A 16,460-nucleotide genomic window follows, 5' to 3' on the forward strand; every position below is an offset into this window, starting at 1 on the left:
CGCCCTATTGACAAAAATACACTATAAAAGAGGTATTAAGGTCATTTTAATTAAGCTACACTGGAAAAAATTAAGGTTCCAATTAGGGGTTTTTGTAGTAATGCCAAAGGAGGGGAAAAAAAATCGTTTAGTTCTCAAAAGAACCATTTTCTTAGTGTGAAGAACATTTAAATAATCTAAAGAATACTTCCACTATCAAATTAACACATTATGTATTAAATATGCACTAATTTGCTAACATTTTCAGAAAAGAAACCTGAACATTGGTTAAAGCCAGGTTCACAATTGTTTAATATTGTTTTAAACGGAAACATGGACATTTTTCAGAATACATTCAATGCAAGTCATTTGAATTGTTTGATTAGGGGTGAATGTGAATCCTAAAGACAGACAAACAGGTTTAATTATTAATATCTTTACCTTATGAAAATATATGAAGACATGTTAATGGTCAATGATTAATTTTTTACTTTTATTTATTTTAAATCTCCAGAATAAGCATTTAAGTACAAATTCAGTTTCATCCACACATCATCATTATTGAAAACAACGCATATAATTTAACATTATAAACAGTTTGGATGGGTATGTTAAAAAAAAACCATTGATAGCAACATAAACTAGATACCAATCAGCAACTTTGCAAAGATTTTTGAAAGGTATCATTTTACGATTAATAATTTCATGTAAACATACATCAATAGATTCTGTTATTTCGCACACTTTCTACATTCATCTGGAAATAGTCAATTTTCCAAGCAGCCCTTGATTCACATGCACACAACAACAATGAATGAGCCAATGTTTTGATCGTGAGCCACTACCAGTTCACATTACAATTTACACTTCAATGCTACAATGATTATTTGCCTCCACAGTCTTCTGACTGCGGTAGGTATATTCAATTTAAATTAAAAGTGCTTGGAAAAACTATACATAACACTAATGTATGCTTTGTCAGTTTTCTACATTTCATCGATACAATTACAAACAAACTTCCTGTGCCAACAGAGAGGAAATATCACTTCTAAAATATCAATGATACTTTCAAAAAAGGTGTAGAAATTATAAACCGATTTGGATGCCGATAGGAAATGGAGTCAACAGATGTTCCCTTGTACCCAAGTAAGGGGATAAATTAGTCAAACCTGCAATATGCCTGTTCAGCGCTCAGGTTACAAACAGAGCTTGGCGTTTGTTGTCAGTGCACCAGTCACAGCTTGTTTGCTGTAATAACAGATGCTCAGCATGTTTATAGTTCTGTGGTTTCAGGAGAAAGACGTGGTCAGGATGGCTTCTTGCTGCTGATGGTGGAGAGTGCCGATGCCCACAGCGGGAGCGGGTAATGCAGGTCTGCCCACGAACCTCAACTGAGGGAACAATGGGATCAACATTAATCATCTTGCAATAAATCGGTGTAAATCTGATGAACTTAAGCTACATGCAGCCTAAGAGGCGATCAAGGGATTAGCTAAGAGGCCATCTATTAGCGTGAAGTGGTGAGTCTGACCTTGCAGGCTAACTGTTTTTCAAATCTCGGTGATACAAATGTCCAGCAGCCCATGTTCTGCGGCTCCTCTTGACTCCAGATAAACTCTGTAATGGAAGAGGAAATAATATGAAAGAAGCTTGCCATGTTTTGTGTAGAAATAGATTGGGTTCCAATAAAGTTTGATGTTTTATGCATTAAGTACACACTACTGCTCAAAAGTTTGGGGTCAATAAGATTTAAAAAATAATAAATGAATACTTTTTTTTTAGCATGGATGCATTAAATTGATCAAAAGTGACAGTAAAGACGTTACAAAAGATTATTTCAAATAAATGCTGCTCTTTCAAAGAAAATAATGTATCAGTTTCCAAAGCAGCTGTTTTCAACATGATATTAGCATGATTTCTGAAGGATCATGTGACACTGAAGACTGAAAGTGCAGCTTTGCACCACAGGAATATATTACTTTTTAAAAATATATTAAAATAGAAAACCAGTTTTAAATTGTAAACATATTTTGCAATATTACTATATTTTGACAGCATTTTTGATCAAATAATGTAAGCCTTGGTGAGCATAAAAAAAAAAAAAAAAAAAATCTTACCAATTGAATCAGATTCAACTATTTATTATATACATGTCATTCAATAACAAAAAGCAAGTATAATCTTGTATTTATATTTTCATGGAGCTTTGTGTAGTGCATTCTGGGAATGCCAAAATTAGGCTTCTTAGGAACATCAACATTTTGTAATGGGAACATCTATGATTCCTTATGAAGGCCGGTCACGGAGCGATTGCCCCAATACCAAAACAAAAACAAAAAACTAATTAACACAATGTGATTCCTATGAATAAAAGATGCATATGAGCCACCTCACCTTTGGCGTTTGTGTATTTATTTAGTTCCTGTTGTAGGGCTTCCGTGGGGAAAGGACACAGTTCCTCGACCCGGATCAGCGCGGTGTTTTTTAACGCCTCTGGTAACGTCTCTCTATGTTTCAGCAGCGCATAGTAATGTTTACCTGAGCAAAACAGAACACGCTGCACACTGCAGGAAAGGAGCAGAAGATGCATTTTATATGTATATGAATGTCCATTTTGTATATGAATAGTCAAAAGTTTGAGGTCAGAAGAAAAACATACTTTTAGTCAGCAAGGAGGCATTAAATTGATCAAAAGTGTGACAGCAGAGACTTACATTACTAAATATTTTTATTTCAAATAAATGTTTTTTTTTTTACTTTCTATTTACCAAAGAATCCTGAAAAAAATGTAAGACTGAAGTAATGATGCTGAAAATTTAGCTTTGATCGCAGGAATAAATTACATTTTAAACCATATTACAGTTATTTTAAATTGTAATATTTCACAATATTACCGCTTTTACTGTAGTTTTAATCAAATATATACAGTATTGCTGAGCAAAAGAGACTTCCTTCAAAAACATTTAAAAATCTAACCGACCCCAAACTTTTTGAGCGGTAGTAACATGTAATGATCTATGAACAATGCATTTATTAAAAAAGCGCCTTAATTAATGAAGATACCTTGCAGGGTTTACAGAAGCATCACCAATGACAGTTTTAAAGGAAGTTCCTGGTCCCAGATCAGCCAAGCTTGACACTGCCCCCTGGTGGCAAATAGTTGAATATTTCTTTAATAAACAACAACAACAACTAAACAGAAAGCAATTCATATCTCTAACGCACCGAAAAGCGCAGCAGAGTTTTAGGAGAAGCCAAGATCAACGGTTTCCGGAAGTTTCTAATCATTTGTCTCCTTAAAAGGTGGAAGTACTGAGCTGGCAGGGTTGGATTCACCACTCCCATGTTCACCGTGTCCCCGTCCACACCTTCCTCTTTACTGTCACAGAGCTGCAGGAGGAAGAAAGAGCAGTTATTTAAAGTACGCTGGAACATTTAGTCCGTACTACTCCTGTAATTGAACATGCTTGCACTTTACCTGTAAGAAACGCTCGATTCGGCATGATGAATGCTCCGGTCCGGCTCCATCGTACCCGTGTGGCAGTAAGATGACCAATCCACTCTGCAGGAGCCATTTAGCCTCACCTTAAAGAAATACCACAAACCAGGATTTAGGCTCTAAAGATACATATTCAGGGTGTCTGCACATTTTTATTATCAAATTTAAGGCTTTAAGACATTAAAGACCTGCACAAATAAAATGAAATCCATATGGACAGGCAACAGCAATGTCTGTAACATCCAAACCATAAAAATGACTGTAAAGACGACGATTTAAACAACTTTAAAGTTCAAACAATACATTTAGACAAAAAAAAGGTTTTATTAAACCTCACATTTTAAGTGTTTAATATTCATATTTAGCCATATTGTGATTGTTGGTTTTATATCCACAAATTTAAGACCTCTTGAAAGGATAATTATGCTTTTATAACATATCCAACTTGCTTTAGTGTGTGATGTTGCTGTACGAGCATGAAAAATGTCTGCAAAGTTACAAAGCACAAAGTCAAAAGGGAGTTATTTTCTATACAGTATCAGCACTGTTTCTGAAAGTTTTTTTTGTTTTTTTTTTTACCTCCAGAGAGGAAAGTGTCAAATATGATCTGGGCGCCGTTGAAGAAATCTCCAAACTGAGCTTCCCAGATGGGCAGCAGTCTAGGTTGAGCAATGCTCATTCCATACTCAAAACCCAGAACAGCTTCTTCAGAAAGAGCACTGTTGCACACCTGCGAGAGAACAACACACACGTCAAACATAATTATGCTTTCAAATGTTCTGGCTTATTGAAAGGGCAAACCACCCAACTCAGGAATGAAGAGCGTTTTGAGTTACAAGTACAAAGTTAATCCTCTACACGTCATCAAGTATAATGATAAAAACAAATAATATTAAAAACGATAAATTATTGCAGAAATGCATAAACCATATGCAGTAGACTTCGTAATTTCTAAATAAATACAATTAATGTCTTAATGTCTCTCTGACTGGCTTACCTCTATGTGGGCTTTCTGTTCGGAGCTGATGTGATTGAGGGGGATATACATGTCGTTGGTCTCCTGACACACAACCATAGCGTGACGCTGACTGAACGTACCACGGCCAACATCTTGACCACTGATACGGATATTGAATCCTGCATTAAATGGATACATAAATATAAATGAGTTTTTAAACATTTTGATGCTAATATACATTTCTTATACACTGCTTTGGGGCCAATACGATAAAAAATATATATATTTTATTGGTAACACTTTACAATAAGGTTAATTTATTAAACATTAGTTAATGTATTAACTAACATGAACAAACAATGAGCAATACATTTGTTACAGTATTTATAAATCTTTGTTAATGTTAGTTAATATAAATAAAGCTGTTCATTGTTTGTTCATGTTAGTTCACAGTGCATTAACTAATGTTAACAAGATTTTAATAAAGTATTAGTAAATGTTGAAATTAACATTAACAAAGATGAATAAATGCTGTATAAGTACAGTTCATTATTAGTTAATGTTAACTAATGAAGTTAACTAATGTTAACTAATGAACCTTATTGTAAAGTGTTACCATTTTATTTAACAAGGATGCATTCAATTGATCAAAAGTGGCAATAACAAATGCTGTTCTTATTCATTAAAGAATCCTGAAAAAAATGCCAGTTTCCACAAAAAATATTAAGCAGCATGACTGTTATCAACATTGATAATAATCAGAAATGTTTCTTCAAATCAGCCTATTATAATGATTTCTGAATGATCATGTGACACTGAAGACTGGAGTAATGATGCTGAAAATTAAGCTTTGATCGCAGAAATAAATGACATTTTAAGATATATTAAACTAGACAACAGGTATCATAAATTTTAATATTTTTTACTGTATTTTTGATCAAATAAATGGTCTTAGTGAGCGCAAAAAAAGTATGACAGTGCATAAAAACTAATTTCCTCTGTGTAAAAAATATTAGCTTTTATATTATCATAAAGAAATTATTAAACCTGAAGAGAATAAATTCTGTTAGATGGAGAATATAAATTCAAAATTTATAAAATGTATTACTTTTCACAGTGAATATTGTCCAAAATTCTCTTACAAACACTAGTGAACAACCTAAAGGAAACATCAATTAGGGGAAAATCCCTACAAGGATACAAACAAAAGCACAAATTATTTTTAAAACGATTTTATAGAGCAAGGAAGAAGAGATGAACACATTACCCTGGCAGAGCATTGTGCCAAACGCTAGGGCTTCTGCGGTGGACCAGTCCAATTTTATGCCCTCCTCCAGTTTCTGCAGTCGAGCCTGCGACAGATCAAGACGTTCACTCAGACGTGTTCAAATCAAAGTTCATCAGTTCTTTACCGACTCTAAAGAGCCGTTCACACAGACTGCAGTTTTATCATCAAATGGCTGTATAGATCATTGAAGTAGATGATCCTTGCAAAAAGTATGCATTAAGTTAAACTTTTCTCAACTTTGTTATGTTGCTTATTTACAAAAAGAGTTCAAAGATCACGCTTTACCTGCACATGTGTCTTTCTCAGGTGACTGTGCACTTGAATCTCCTCAGGTATGTCCACTGATTTGGCGCCTACGAACTGCAGCAGAGGCAGCGCTACACCGGTGTCCCACAACGAGACTCTGTTCTGGGGCTCCACCAGGTCTCCCCAGCGCCCCTGGAGGTTAGTGGGCGGGGGGATGTAGAGGGTCATGTTGTTCAGCCGGTCGTTGAGCATAGCGTAGCAGGTGGTCTTGATCTGACCGCGCTCTTCCTCTGTCATCAGGCCCTCCGAGACTAGCTGGTCGGCATATGAATCTGGGATACTTTTTCTCGACCTAAAATGGCAGTGAAAAGAATAATTAAACCAGCAGAACCTAACATTTTTAGCAATAGGCTATTAGAAAAAAGCTAACTGGCAGAGGTACCCACCGAATAATTTTATACATTGCGGGGTTCGTGAAAAAGGGCTCGTCCAGCTCATTGTGCCCCCACTGACGGTAACAAAGAAGGTCCACAATAACGTCTTTTCTGAAGCGTCGCTGGTACTCCACGGCCAGCCGGGTCGCTCTGAGGACCTCCTCGGCATCATCGCCGTTCACATGGATTATAGCACAATCCACCATTTTACCTGAACGGCATCAAGTGCAATTGCAAAAGTATTGTTAGATAATGAAAGGTTTAATGGGGTCTGTGTGCAGAACAGGGTAGTTTACCAAAACTAAAATCATAAAAAAAATAAAAATTGTGTTACATAAAAAATTTAATAAAATGTTAAATAATAATGTAGTTCACCCAAAAATTACAATTATCCCCCCCAAAAAATTATCCTCAAGCCATCCTAGGTGTATATGACTTTCTCCTTTCAGCCAAACACAATTGGAGTTATATTAAATAATACGCTGTGGCTCTTCCAAGCTTTATAATGGGAGTGAATGGTAACTTAGATTGTTTGAAGCCCAAAAAAGCACATCCATCCATCATGTAAGAAAAATATCCATATTTATAACTTTATAAACTAGAATCACTGGCTTCCGGTAACGGCCTTACACTAATTCCTTCACGAACCCCAGGGGAAAATGTATTTAATGTAATGTTGATAAAGAATAGAATATATTTTCTTTCTCATTTAATATTTGTATCAATATGGTACAATATTATCCTATTCAAATCAATGTAATAAACGAGTTAGGTCAAAAGTCATCAAAAAGTAGTCAGATTATATTACCTTAAACTCCAATTTTTGTCATGTAATTTTGAATCAGTAATGAACTACACTTTGTAAGTAATCTACCCAGCACTGGTCATACATGTCAGTTTGGGAAATACAGAAATCCTTAGACCATACTACATACCAACATCACTGCAGTACAGAGATGATCGTCCCCTCTCAGAGGGAGTGGTGTAGCCCACTTGATTGTTCACGATGAGGTGGATGCTTCCACCTACTCTAAAATGGGGGAGATTTGAAAGGGTGAAGGTCTCCGTTACTACGCCTTGGCCTGAAAACGAAGCATCTCCATGAACCTGTACAGAACAGATAAAGAGCCATTAGATTATAACATACACAACTACCATGTATTTGTATGGTTTATATTTTAGATAGTGAACTTTACTAAAAAAAAAGACATCTTTTCTCAGGACCTGCAGGCAGATGACTTTGTCTCCTGGCCGAGAATGAGGGTCAGTGGAGTAATCGCCGTCCTGTTTGACTTGCTGACGGCCGCGAGTCTTTCCTTGCGTCACGGGGTTGATGGCCTCCAGGTGAGAGGGGTTGGGCAGCATAGTGACATGGAGAGGTTGTCCCGCCCCAAAGTCCAGCTCCACTGAGGAGGTTAAATGTGACAGGACGTCTCCAATAGACGGGGAGTTCTCCGGAAACTCGCTGAGACCCCTCATCTTACGGAACATGAGCTGAGAGCGAGAAAGAATGACGTATTTGGTTAGTCAGAGCTTAATAATGGCTGCAGGCAATGAAACTATCATTTTCCCCCAAAACTTGCCGGGACAAAATAAACTGTCATTCCCCGGAGAACACGTTTATTCATGTAGAATGAAAAGGGTGTGACTCAGAGGAATAGATGTTTAGAGGAAATAATGGGGGAGAAATTAAACCAAAATGGCATTATATATACAATATTCACAAAGAAGAAAAACAAGGAATCAATTCCAAGGTAAAGCTGCACACAAAATGTCACAAATTTCTCACCCTCATGTGGTTCCAAACCGGTATGACTTTCTTTCTACTGTGCAACGTAAAAGTAGATATTTCGAGAAATATCTCTCAAGTATTTTTTGTCCATACAATGGAAGTAAATTCTTCAAAATGTCTTCTTTTATGGTCAGCAGAAGTTTTGGAACTACATGAGGGTGAGTAAATGATGACAGAAATTTCATTTTTGCACGAACAATCCCTTTAAGACTCATCACTTACAACAAATGATCAAATAACAACACACAGACATGTACAAGTCTGAGATAACTAACGAAAATATGTCAATTTTGCATTTTCAAATTTGATACAAAACGTTCCCTTTGCAAATGTATACCAGAATATTTTTTTTTACATGAACTATCTTAGTATTTGATATGTGCCAAAATGAGTGATTTGTAACTTAAGTACAACTTTGCCGATTTTCAACCCGCTTAGTATTGTTATGATGTAAGAAGTACATGAACAACGTTTACTCAAACTTCGTTTTACTAGGCCAAGAAACTCACGTTTATTTGTTAGAAAAAGTCAAGTTGACGCAAAAAGTGTCATCCGGCGGTCTACAATATCGTATTTTGTCTACTCTTTAAACAGCATTATGGTAAAAATGGAACACTATGGCAACAGCTTTCAACAGTACGCGACGGCATTTAGCTTTGGCGGAACTGACAGAATACCAGTTTCTTTAATTTTTTTCCTTTCTGTTTGGCCTAAAACACTGTGTTCGTGGTCATCCAGTTCGAAATGTTGACTACAAATACGGAGGTATTTACAATTCTCTGCAGCCTTTAGCCACTGCCTACAAAGCGCTGGATCTTCACTGCAAAAAAGTAACTCAATCCTGCTAAACGTTAACTCTTTGAATTCTTATATTGTTCTGTTATAACTAAAAGTTTGCTAAGTAGTATTTCATCCTAAAGCAAGGCTGTATTTTACTCTGGTCAAGCATATCTACAGCAGACTCTTGGGACTGGACTTGGACGGCATACATTGTTGTACATTTTATTCTTTTTTCTTTTATGTCTTAAAGGAGAACTCCGGTCAATTTTAACATTGAGCTCAATTTTTTGTAAATTTGGAGTGCTGTCAATACAGAGAACAACGACAAAAATCGGTGTTGCCTACACTGTGTTATCCTATTTTTAAAATTTGCACCCTATTGACTTGAATGGGGCAAGTTTTAAACCTGCTTTTATCCTCTTAAAGGGCACCTATTATGACATTTAAAATGTTCCTAATGTTGTTTAGAGAGACCCCAACAACAGTTTTACGTGCATGCAATGACAAAAAACACTTTTGTTTTCGTATAATATGCATTTATTTTTACCTGATTTGCTCACCGACTCCCAAATGATTCGTTTAACGACTCGTTTTTCAAACCCCTCCTTTGCGCGACGCTAATCTGCGTTGATTGGTCAGATGACCCAGCAGTGTTTACAGAGATAATACTTATTTTTAACACGGAGTACAATGATGCTTTTATCAATTAAATTGTATTATAATAATGATTATAGTCCACTGCTTTATAGTTTGTAGTAAAAAACGAAAAATAAGATAAATAATTTAATGTTATGTTAGCGAGCATAGCCCAGAGTTCATATTGTAAAAGCACAATCAGTCTTTGTTTGCGTTAGCCCGTTGCATAAACATAACGTTTTTACAAAAAAAAAAAAATGCAGTTACGTTACAGTTATTACTCTATTCTTTAGACAACTCCGAAAACAACGACAAACACTTCACATATCTCAATACAATTGTCATTGAAGACCTAGAAGCTAAACGGTGCTTACACAACAAACAAAATAATTATTAAGCATGCTACATAAAATATAAAAGCAAAAATTATTAATAACACTTACAGGTTGTGATACGGAGGAAGCTGATGCAAATACACTTGGAACTGAACCTTCCTTCAATATCAGCCGGCTCGCGAATCCAAGTTTGATTGCATTTAAAAAGCAATCGTCTTCAAAATGACGCGAACAAAGCACAAGGCTCGGACTATACTTCTGTGGTATAGTGAATTGTAGCCACTTAGTCTTCAAATGCTCCTCCTTGGGCAGATGAAAAAAGTTTGCTTTTGAGCCGCACTTCAGAACACAGCGTCTCATTGCCATGATATTTTCCCTGGCCTTGGAGCGCAATAAGTGGGCGTATCGTATTCAAATAACTTGACAAGTTGACGTCATCTAGTCAGAGAAAAAGCTTCGGTCTTCTAACGATTCATAAAAATGACTCAGAGTCGACTCTCACTTTTGAAAGACAATAACTTTATATACGGTGCACTTTCATATTTCAAACTTTGCAGGATGTTTTTGTTCACTTAGATCTATGTTACACACTACATGAAAGGTACATTTCAAAATTCCATAATAGGTGCCCTTTAACATCTTTGATGTGTCATACAAGTACCCAGCCATGTTGAGTGATTCCTTCAGAGTGAACACGAGTGAATCTGACTGCAGTAGATGTGAAAGATATGAATAAAAATGATGTTATATCAGCCAGCGCAAATACCTGTATTTAGTTCCTGTTTTCGGGCGAAGTCCAAAGTAGTCGATTGTCGAGTTCACGCGCGTGATCATAGTAACTAAACCTATGCGTGTGAACTCGACAATCGACTACTTTGGACTTCGACCGAAAACATGAACAAAATACAGGTATTTGCGCTGGCTGATATATTTTTATATACATTTTTATTCATATCTTTCACATCTACTGCAGTCAGATTTACTCGTGTTCACTCTGAAGGAATCACTCAACATTGCTGGGCACTTGTATGACACATCAAGGATGATAAGACTAAGAACTGGTTAAGTTTAAAACTTGCCCCATTCAAGTCAATAGGGTGTAAATTTTAAAAATAGGATAACACAGTGTAGGCAACACCGATTTTTGTCGTTGTTCTCTGTATTGACAGCACTCCAAATTTACTAAAAATTGAGCTCAATGTTAAAATTGACCGGAGTTCTCCTTTAAGTAAAGTACCTTGAAAAACAACCTTTGAAGGAGCTATATAAAAACACATAGTTTGATTAACTCATTTACAGCACAGCTTTTTTTTTTATAAAATTTTTCAATATCCTCATTTCCAGGTTTAAATTAATACAAGAATCTCAAATTGTCAACGTGGTCTCGTGTGGAGCCCATTGTACAGTCAGTATATGTTACAGAATCAGGTCTAGACATGTTTTAAACTGTACATTAAGCCAGTTTGTCTAGTTTGCTACATATATAACTTATGAATTAACCTCTGGGGGGAACTGCAGTAGTCCGGTGAGCAGGTTGAGACGTCCACGGTGAGGCATTCCCATGATCACGTCAGTCACTCCGCTGTACGCCGCAGTGCGGAATAGCTCGTAGAAAAAGCCCATCATGCTCTCTGCTCCCTCACCTCCATATCGTTTCACAGTGGCAAACTTAGTGGCTAAAAAGTGGTCAAACTCCTTTGAAAAGAGAACAGAGGAGATGTAGAATTGCTGATGCCACTGAAATCAAGTAGGCTATTCAATGATTGATAGGCCATCAAGATGTAACAGATGTCATGGGGCATGCAAAGCACAATAAAAGAGCCTAAATGTAAATGGTTGTCTTACCTGTGATTCAAGCATTAGTTTAGCCAGCTGTCTCCTCTCTTCTGGTGAAAACACCTCTTTCTTGAGCTCTTCAAATCGGTCGGCGAACCATTCTCTTTCCTGTAGGCTCTGGAGCTGAGCGGTTTCCACTGAGATTCCCCCACAGTACGTTCTCTCCAGGTAGGCCATGACCTCTTCAGTCGTCGCCTCTGCTTTCCCAAAATGCCGCAATCCTGGAATTTTTGTAGGAAAAAAAATAAAATACAACAACAAATAATGAAAATTTATTATAATATTTTAACTAAAAAATTATTTAATTCTTTTTCATTTTCTTTTTAAAGGAAATGTGGAATGTTTCTTTTGAATATAGGCTATATATGGTGTATAAAAACCTTTCACAGTGCTTAAAGGGTTAGTTCACCCACAAATGATAATTTGGACAAAACCGCTCAATTCGCATGGATTAGTTTTACGATCTCTTTATTAATTTTTCGAGGGGTCAAAGTGGTAGTTGCATAGCTGTCAGTGGAGGCACAGACAGACAAAAATATCTTAATATTTTTTTCCCCTAAAATGAACGAAATTACGGGTTTGGAACGACATGAGGGTGAATACATAATTTTCATTTCTGGGTGAACTATCCCTTTAACTGAGATTGAACCCGGAACATTCCTTTAATAAGACGCAATATCAATTTCAAAACAATGAAACAACCAGAAACTAACCAGTAGTGTTGAGGACTCCATGAACAGCTCCATTCAGCAGGCTGATCTCCGGCACGCTGTCCAGCACAGGAGTTTGGGGAAGTAAGGGGTTAATTTTAGCTACTTTGTGCCCATGTGCTCGATAGGCCTCCACCAATCTCGCCAGTCCGTGATCTGTTTACATAAGACAGCCAGCGAATAAATCAACAGGTTCCATACATTAAAGTATTGTAGATCTTGCTATACATCTCTAATCTTTCTGTAGGTTTACGTTACGTATGCAACGTTAAGAAGAAGTAAGCTACTACCAAAGCTGCAACCATAAGCATAACCATATACAGACATCAACTGCAGTTTACAATCTGTAAACTCGTCAACCTTGGTTAAGCGCTGAGATCTGCGGAAGCCCATCGTCTCTCACCGGAGTCTCTCTGGGTCTGAAACCGTACACTCCCCGATGAGTGTGGTATAAACTCGCTAAAAACGGCCGTCTGCCACCGAAAGAACGGTGCAAAAGTCGATGGAGGTTTATAAGCATAATACCCGCTGAAATGGTATAAATAAATAAAATAGACTCCGTTAACGGACGATACAAAGTTTCCCCAATGATCCACGCATCCTAGAGCGCGGCCATAATAACCGATAGCGGTGTCCAATTCGTGAATGAATCATTTTTGAGAGTCGAATCTTTGGAATGAATCAGTCTTTTCTGAACGACTCGTTCACCAAACGGATTGAATCTGTCAGAGCGGTTCTCGAGTCAGTTAACAACAACAAAGTAGAGTTTACATGCACTCTCTCAGACTTACGTTTTAATAACGAAAAGTCTGAATGTAAGTCACAAAAAACGGCATAAATGGTTATTTTATCGGGTAAAGCTCACACGCAAATCAGCGCAAATTTAGCTAAATTACGATTTTCGCTCTTGACTGAGATCTCACGTGTCTGTCTGATCGTGTGGGTACGTCTACTGACTTAAAAACCTGTCAAAATCTTATTTATTTCAAATATCATGTAAACCAGATTTGTATAGCTTTGATTAATTGTTAGAATTAGCTGGTTTTTTTTATTGTTATAGACGGTAGTAGCCTATATGTAGGCCTAACGCACTCACTCAAATCACGAACTGCATAATATTTTACAAATATTATATTATACTGTCTAATGTAAATTCACATATAGGCCTATATGTTGTAAATAACTGTTCTATGAGCTGATTCATGGACACATTGAATTAACGTTAATAAACGCCCTTATAAAATGTAATATTTAAAGACGTAATGAACTGTGATATGCTTTGATATTTAGAGCATGTATAAATGCCACGCCGTCATGTCAGGAATCACTTAATGAAGTACTTGCGTAAGACATTTTTTTTAACAGGTTCTTTAAAATGAACTGTTCGAAAGAATCGATTCGCACAAATGAGTCGCACTGAGAATCACTAATGCACAGTGGCAGGTGGGAGGTGAGGATTTACTCGTCGTCTATTGGCTGGAATTGATGCTTTGGTTTGTAAGAGGGTTCGGATAGGTCAACTGGTTTATTCTTTTGCAGAATGTGTGTAGTATGTTAGAAACTTCCAGACAGGTGTGTGTGTGTGTGTGTGTGTGTGTGTGTGTGTGTGTGTGTGTGTGTGTGTGTGTGTGTGTGTGTGTGTGTGTGTGTGTGTGTGTGTGTGTGTGTGTGTGTGTGTGTGTGTGAGTGTGTGTGTGTGAGTGTGTGTGTGTGTGTGAGTGTGTGTGTGTGTGTGTGAGAGAGAGAGAGAGAGAGAGAGAGAGAGAGAGAGAGAGAGAGAGAGAGAGAGAAAGAGCGAGAGAGAAATGAGAGATGTTTCCAAGAAGTTGAGGACACTTACAGTATGACAAAGATAGCTTGTTTATTGGGGATGTTGACTTTCACAAGGAGAACTGCACAAACATCTATATAAAACGTTGCAAAAGGTGAAAGAGTGTCTATAATAGAGTTTCTATTGTGAAACTGTGTATTATGAAATTTCTACTGGAACATACAGTAACATGGAAGATTTGTTACAAAATTAACCTTTAAAATGGCAGGAACATATACCATAGGAATTCAAATAATAGATTTTTTCTTCTAATTAGCTATTGCTTATATTTTTTAAATATCTCCCACTAATCTGAACTTTTACCACAAGCTCGGCAGACTGGTCGCATGGTGCCATGTTACTTTGGGATTAAGATGGTGAGTAGACATTTTTCAACAAGTCACATGACCCGAGTTATTTGCAGTTATTTGGCTCCCTTTTCAATATTTTCAAGAATTAGGGTTTTCACTCACTGTCCCTCATCTCCAATCTCTGTATTCTCCTGGATACATCAGCAATTTATTTTTTTAAAATATAAAATAAACATTTTATATGATAAATATCCTGACAAAACTGTATTATTTTGCATTAGCAGTTGAACATTCTTATGACTTTTATTCATTCGATTCTAAAGACAATATAGGAAAAGAAAACATGTTTACATGTTAAAAGTTATATTTGCTTTCTTATTTTTTATATTAGGCACAGTCTTTTTTGAAATGTAAAATTGGGCCAAGATGAATATTGAATAAAAGTTATCTTTGCTTTTTGATGTGTCTACAATAAAATGACAAACCCTTTGGTTCCACCTATAGGCAGACAGGAAGCATTGCAGGCTGTCACGGCTCAGAAATACCAGTACAGAAAAAAAGATTTACACTTATACATTAGTCAATTTAGATCTGTATCAACATCTTAAAATCGATTTTAATGGCATCATAATTCTACTTGCTGTGGCTCTTGAGGTCTGGTGTATGGTCCCTGATCAGCCTAAAGCTTCTCTAATGGAAAAATTAAACATTTTAGTAATTTATGAATTCAGAGTTGCCTATAAGGCACAGTGAGATTGCAGCACACAAATGTCCAAGAAATGTAACAGATTACCCCCTCCCCAGTCAACCCTCCTCACGCACATGGTCATACATGCCTCCCAGGCAAATGTGCTCTGATTTTAGCAGTTCACAAGCTGAGCTCCAGCATACACAGAAGGTTACCTGCTGCTCATACAAATAGGACACCGTATGACAAGCTGTTTTAAAATGAATGCTTTAAAACTGTCTATTGTTATGTTACCATATTTTTAACTACTAGAAAGTGACTCTTTTTCAATTCATTATAGGCTATATATTCATCACATACAGTCACTATTCCTATAGTAACTGTTTATTGGAGATATGTTGTTTGAATATTAACATTCACTTCAGACTTGATACTGTATTTCAATGCACTGAAAAATATGTTTTAGAAACCATTTTCATTTGTGAAATTGCTAGACAAGTTCACAAATAATTACAAAGAAACAGCGAGTAACACTGAATTAAACGTGAAATTTTGAAGTAGAAAAACTGAAATAGTATTTTGTTGTCAAACATAAACCAGTAATCTTTGTTGTATTTACAACTTCAAAAAAAGAAAGAATCCACCCCACAATATCTGATTCAAGTGTGAACAGGTCACGATACTGAACTGAACCGAACCACATGCAGGTTTCTTCAAGCATCTGGAGACATTGCTGCAGTTCTTCTGGATTTATGTCTGAGTCTCTTCTGTTTCTTCATGTAATCCCAGATGGACTCAATGATGGTGAGATCAGATCTCCGTGTGGATCTCCGTTGTAAGACTCCTTGTGCAAACAAAAATCTCACTGGATTATTACAATTAATGGCAAAAGGAATGTTTGGAAATGTAAACTTATATTTCCTACTGACACACTACAGCAAAAGATATAAATAACTGTCTTAAATCCATTTTTTTGTCTAAAATACTAATGCCTGAGACTTTTGCAGAGTAGGCTACTATATATATATAAACAAACTTTTATCTTAAATATAATTAATCGATTTGACAGCACTACTGGTAAATGAAAGTTGTTTAAATAGTTGTTGAATATAACTATGTTTAAATATGTTTTGAAGGTCAAAGAATGCTTTGCACAGT

The 16,460-nt window shown here is 36.4% G+C and overlaps 1 protein-coding gene across 1 annotated transcript; it reads right to left on the reverse strand.

Annotated features, from left to right (window-relative positions):
* Nucleotides 1-458: 458 nt before the first annotated feature.
* Nucleotides 459-13,145, reverse strand: dhtkd1 (dehydrogenase E1 and transketolase domain containing 1). The gene is made up of 17 exons (XM_079602824.1): nt 12,854-13,145; nt 12,497-12,649; nt 11,793-12,004; nt 11,448-11,642; nt 7,629-7,898; nt 7,340-7,511; nt 6,417-6,615; nt 6,010-6,322; nt 5,704-5,788; nt 4,476-4,615; nt 4,058-4,208; nt 3,458-3,564; nt 3,205-3,369; nt 3,043-3,125; nt 2,374-2,543; nt 1,511-1,596; nt 459-1,370 (listed from the first exon to the last, which is right to left on the reverse strand). The coding sequence occupies exons 1-17, from the start codon at nt 13,011-13,013 to the stop codon at nt 1,269-1,271; spliced, it is 2,763 nt and encodes a 920-aa protein (XP_079458950.1). The 5' UTR covers nt 13,014-13,145; the 3' UTR covers nt 459-1,268.
* Between the last annotated feature and the right edge of the window lie 3,315 nt (nt 13,146-16,460).

This window comes from Phoxinus phoxinus, assembly GCF_949152265.1.
Source record: "Phoxinus phoxinus genome assembly, chromosome: 25".
Lineage (NCBI taxonomy): Eukaryota > Metazoa > Chordata > Actinopteri > Cypriniformes > Leuciscidae > Phoxinus > Phoxinus phoxinus.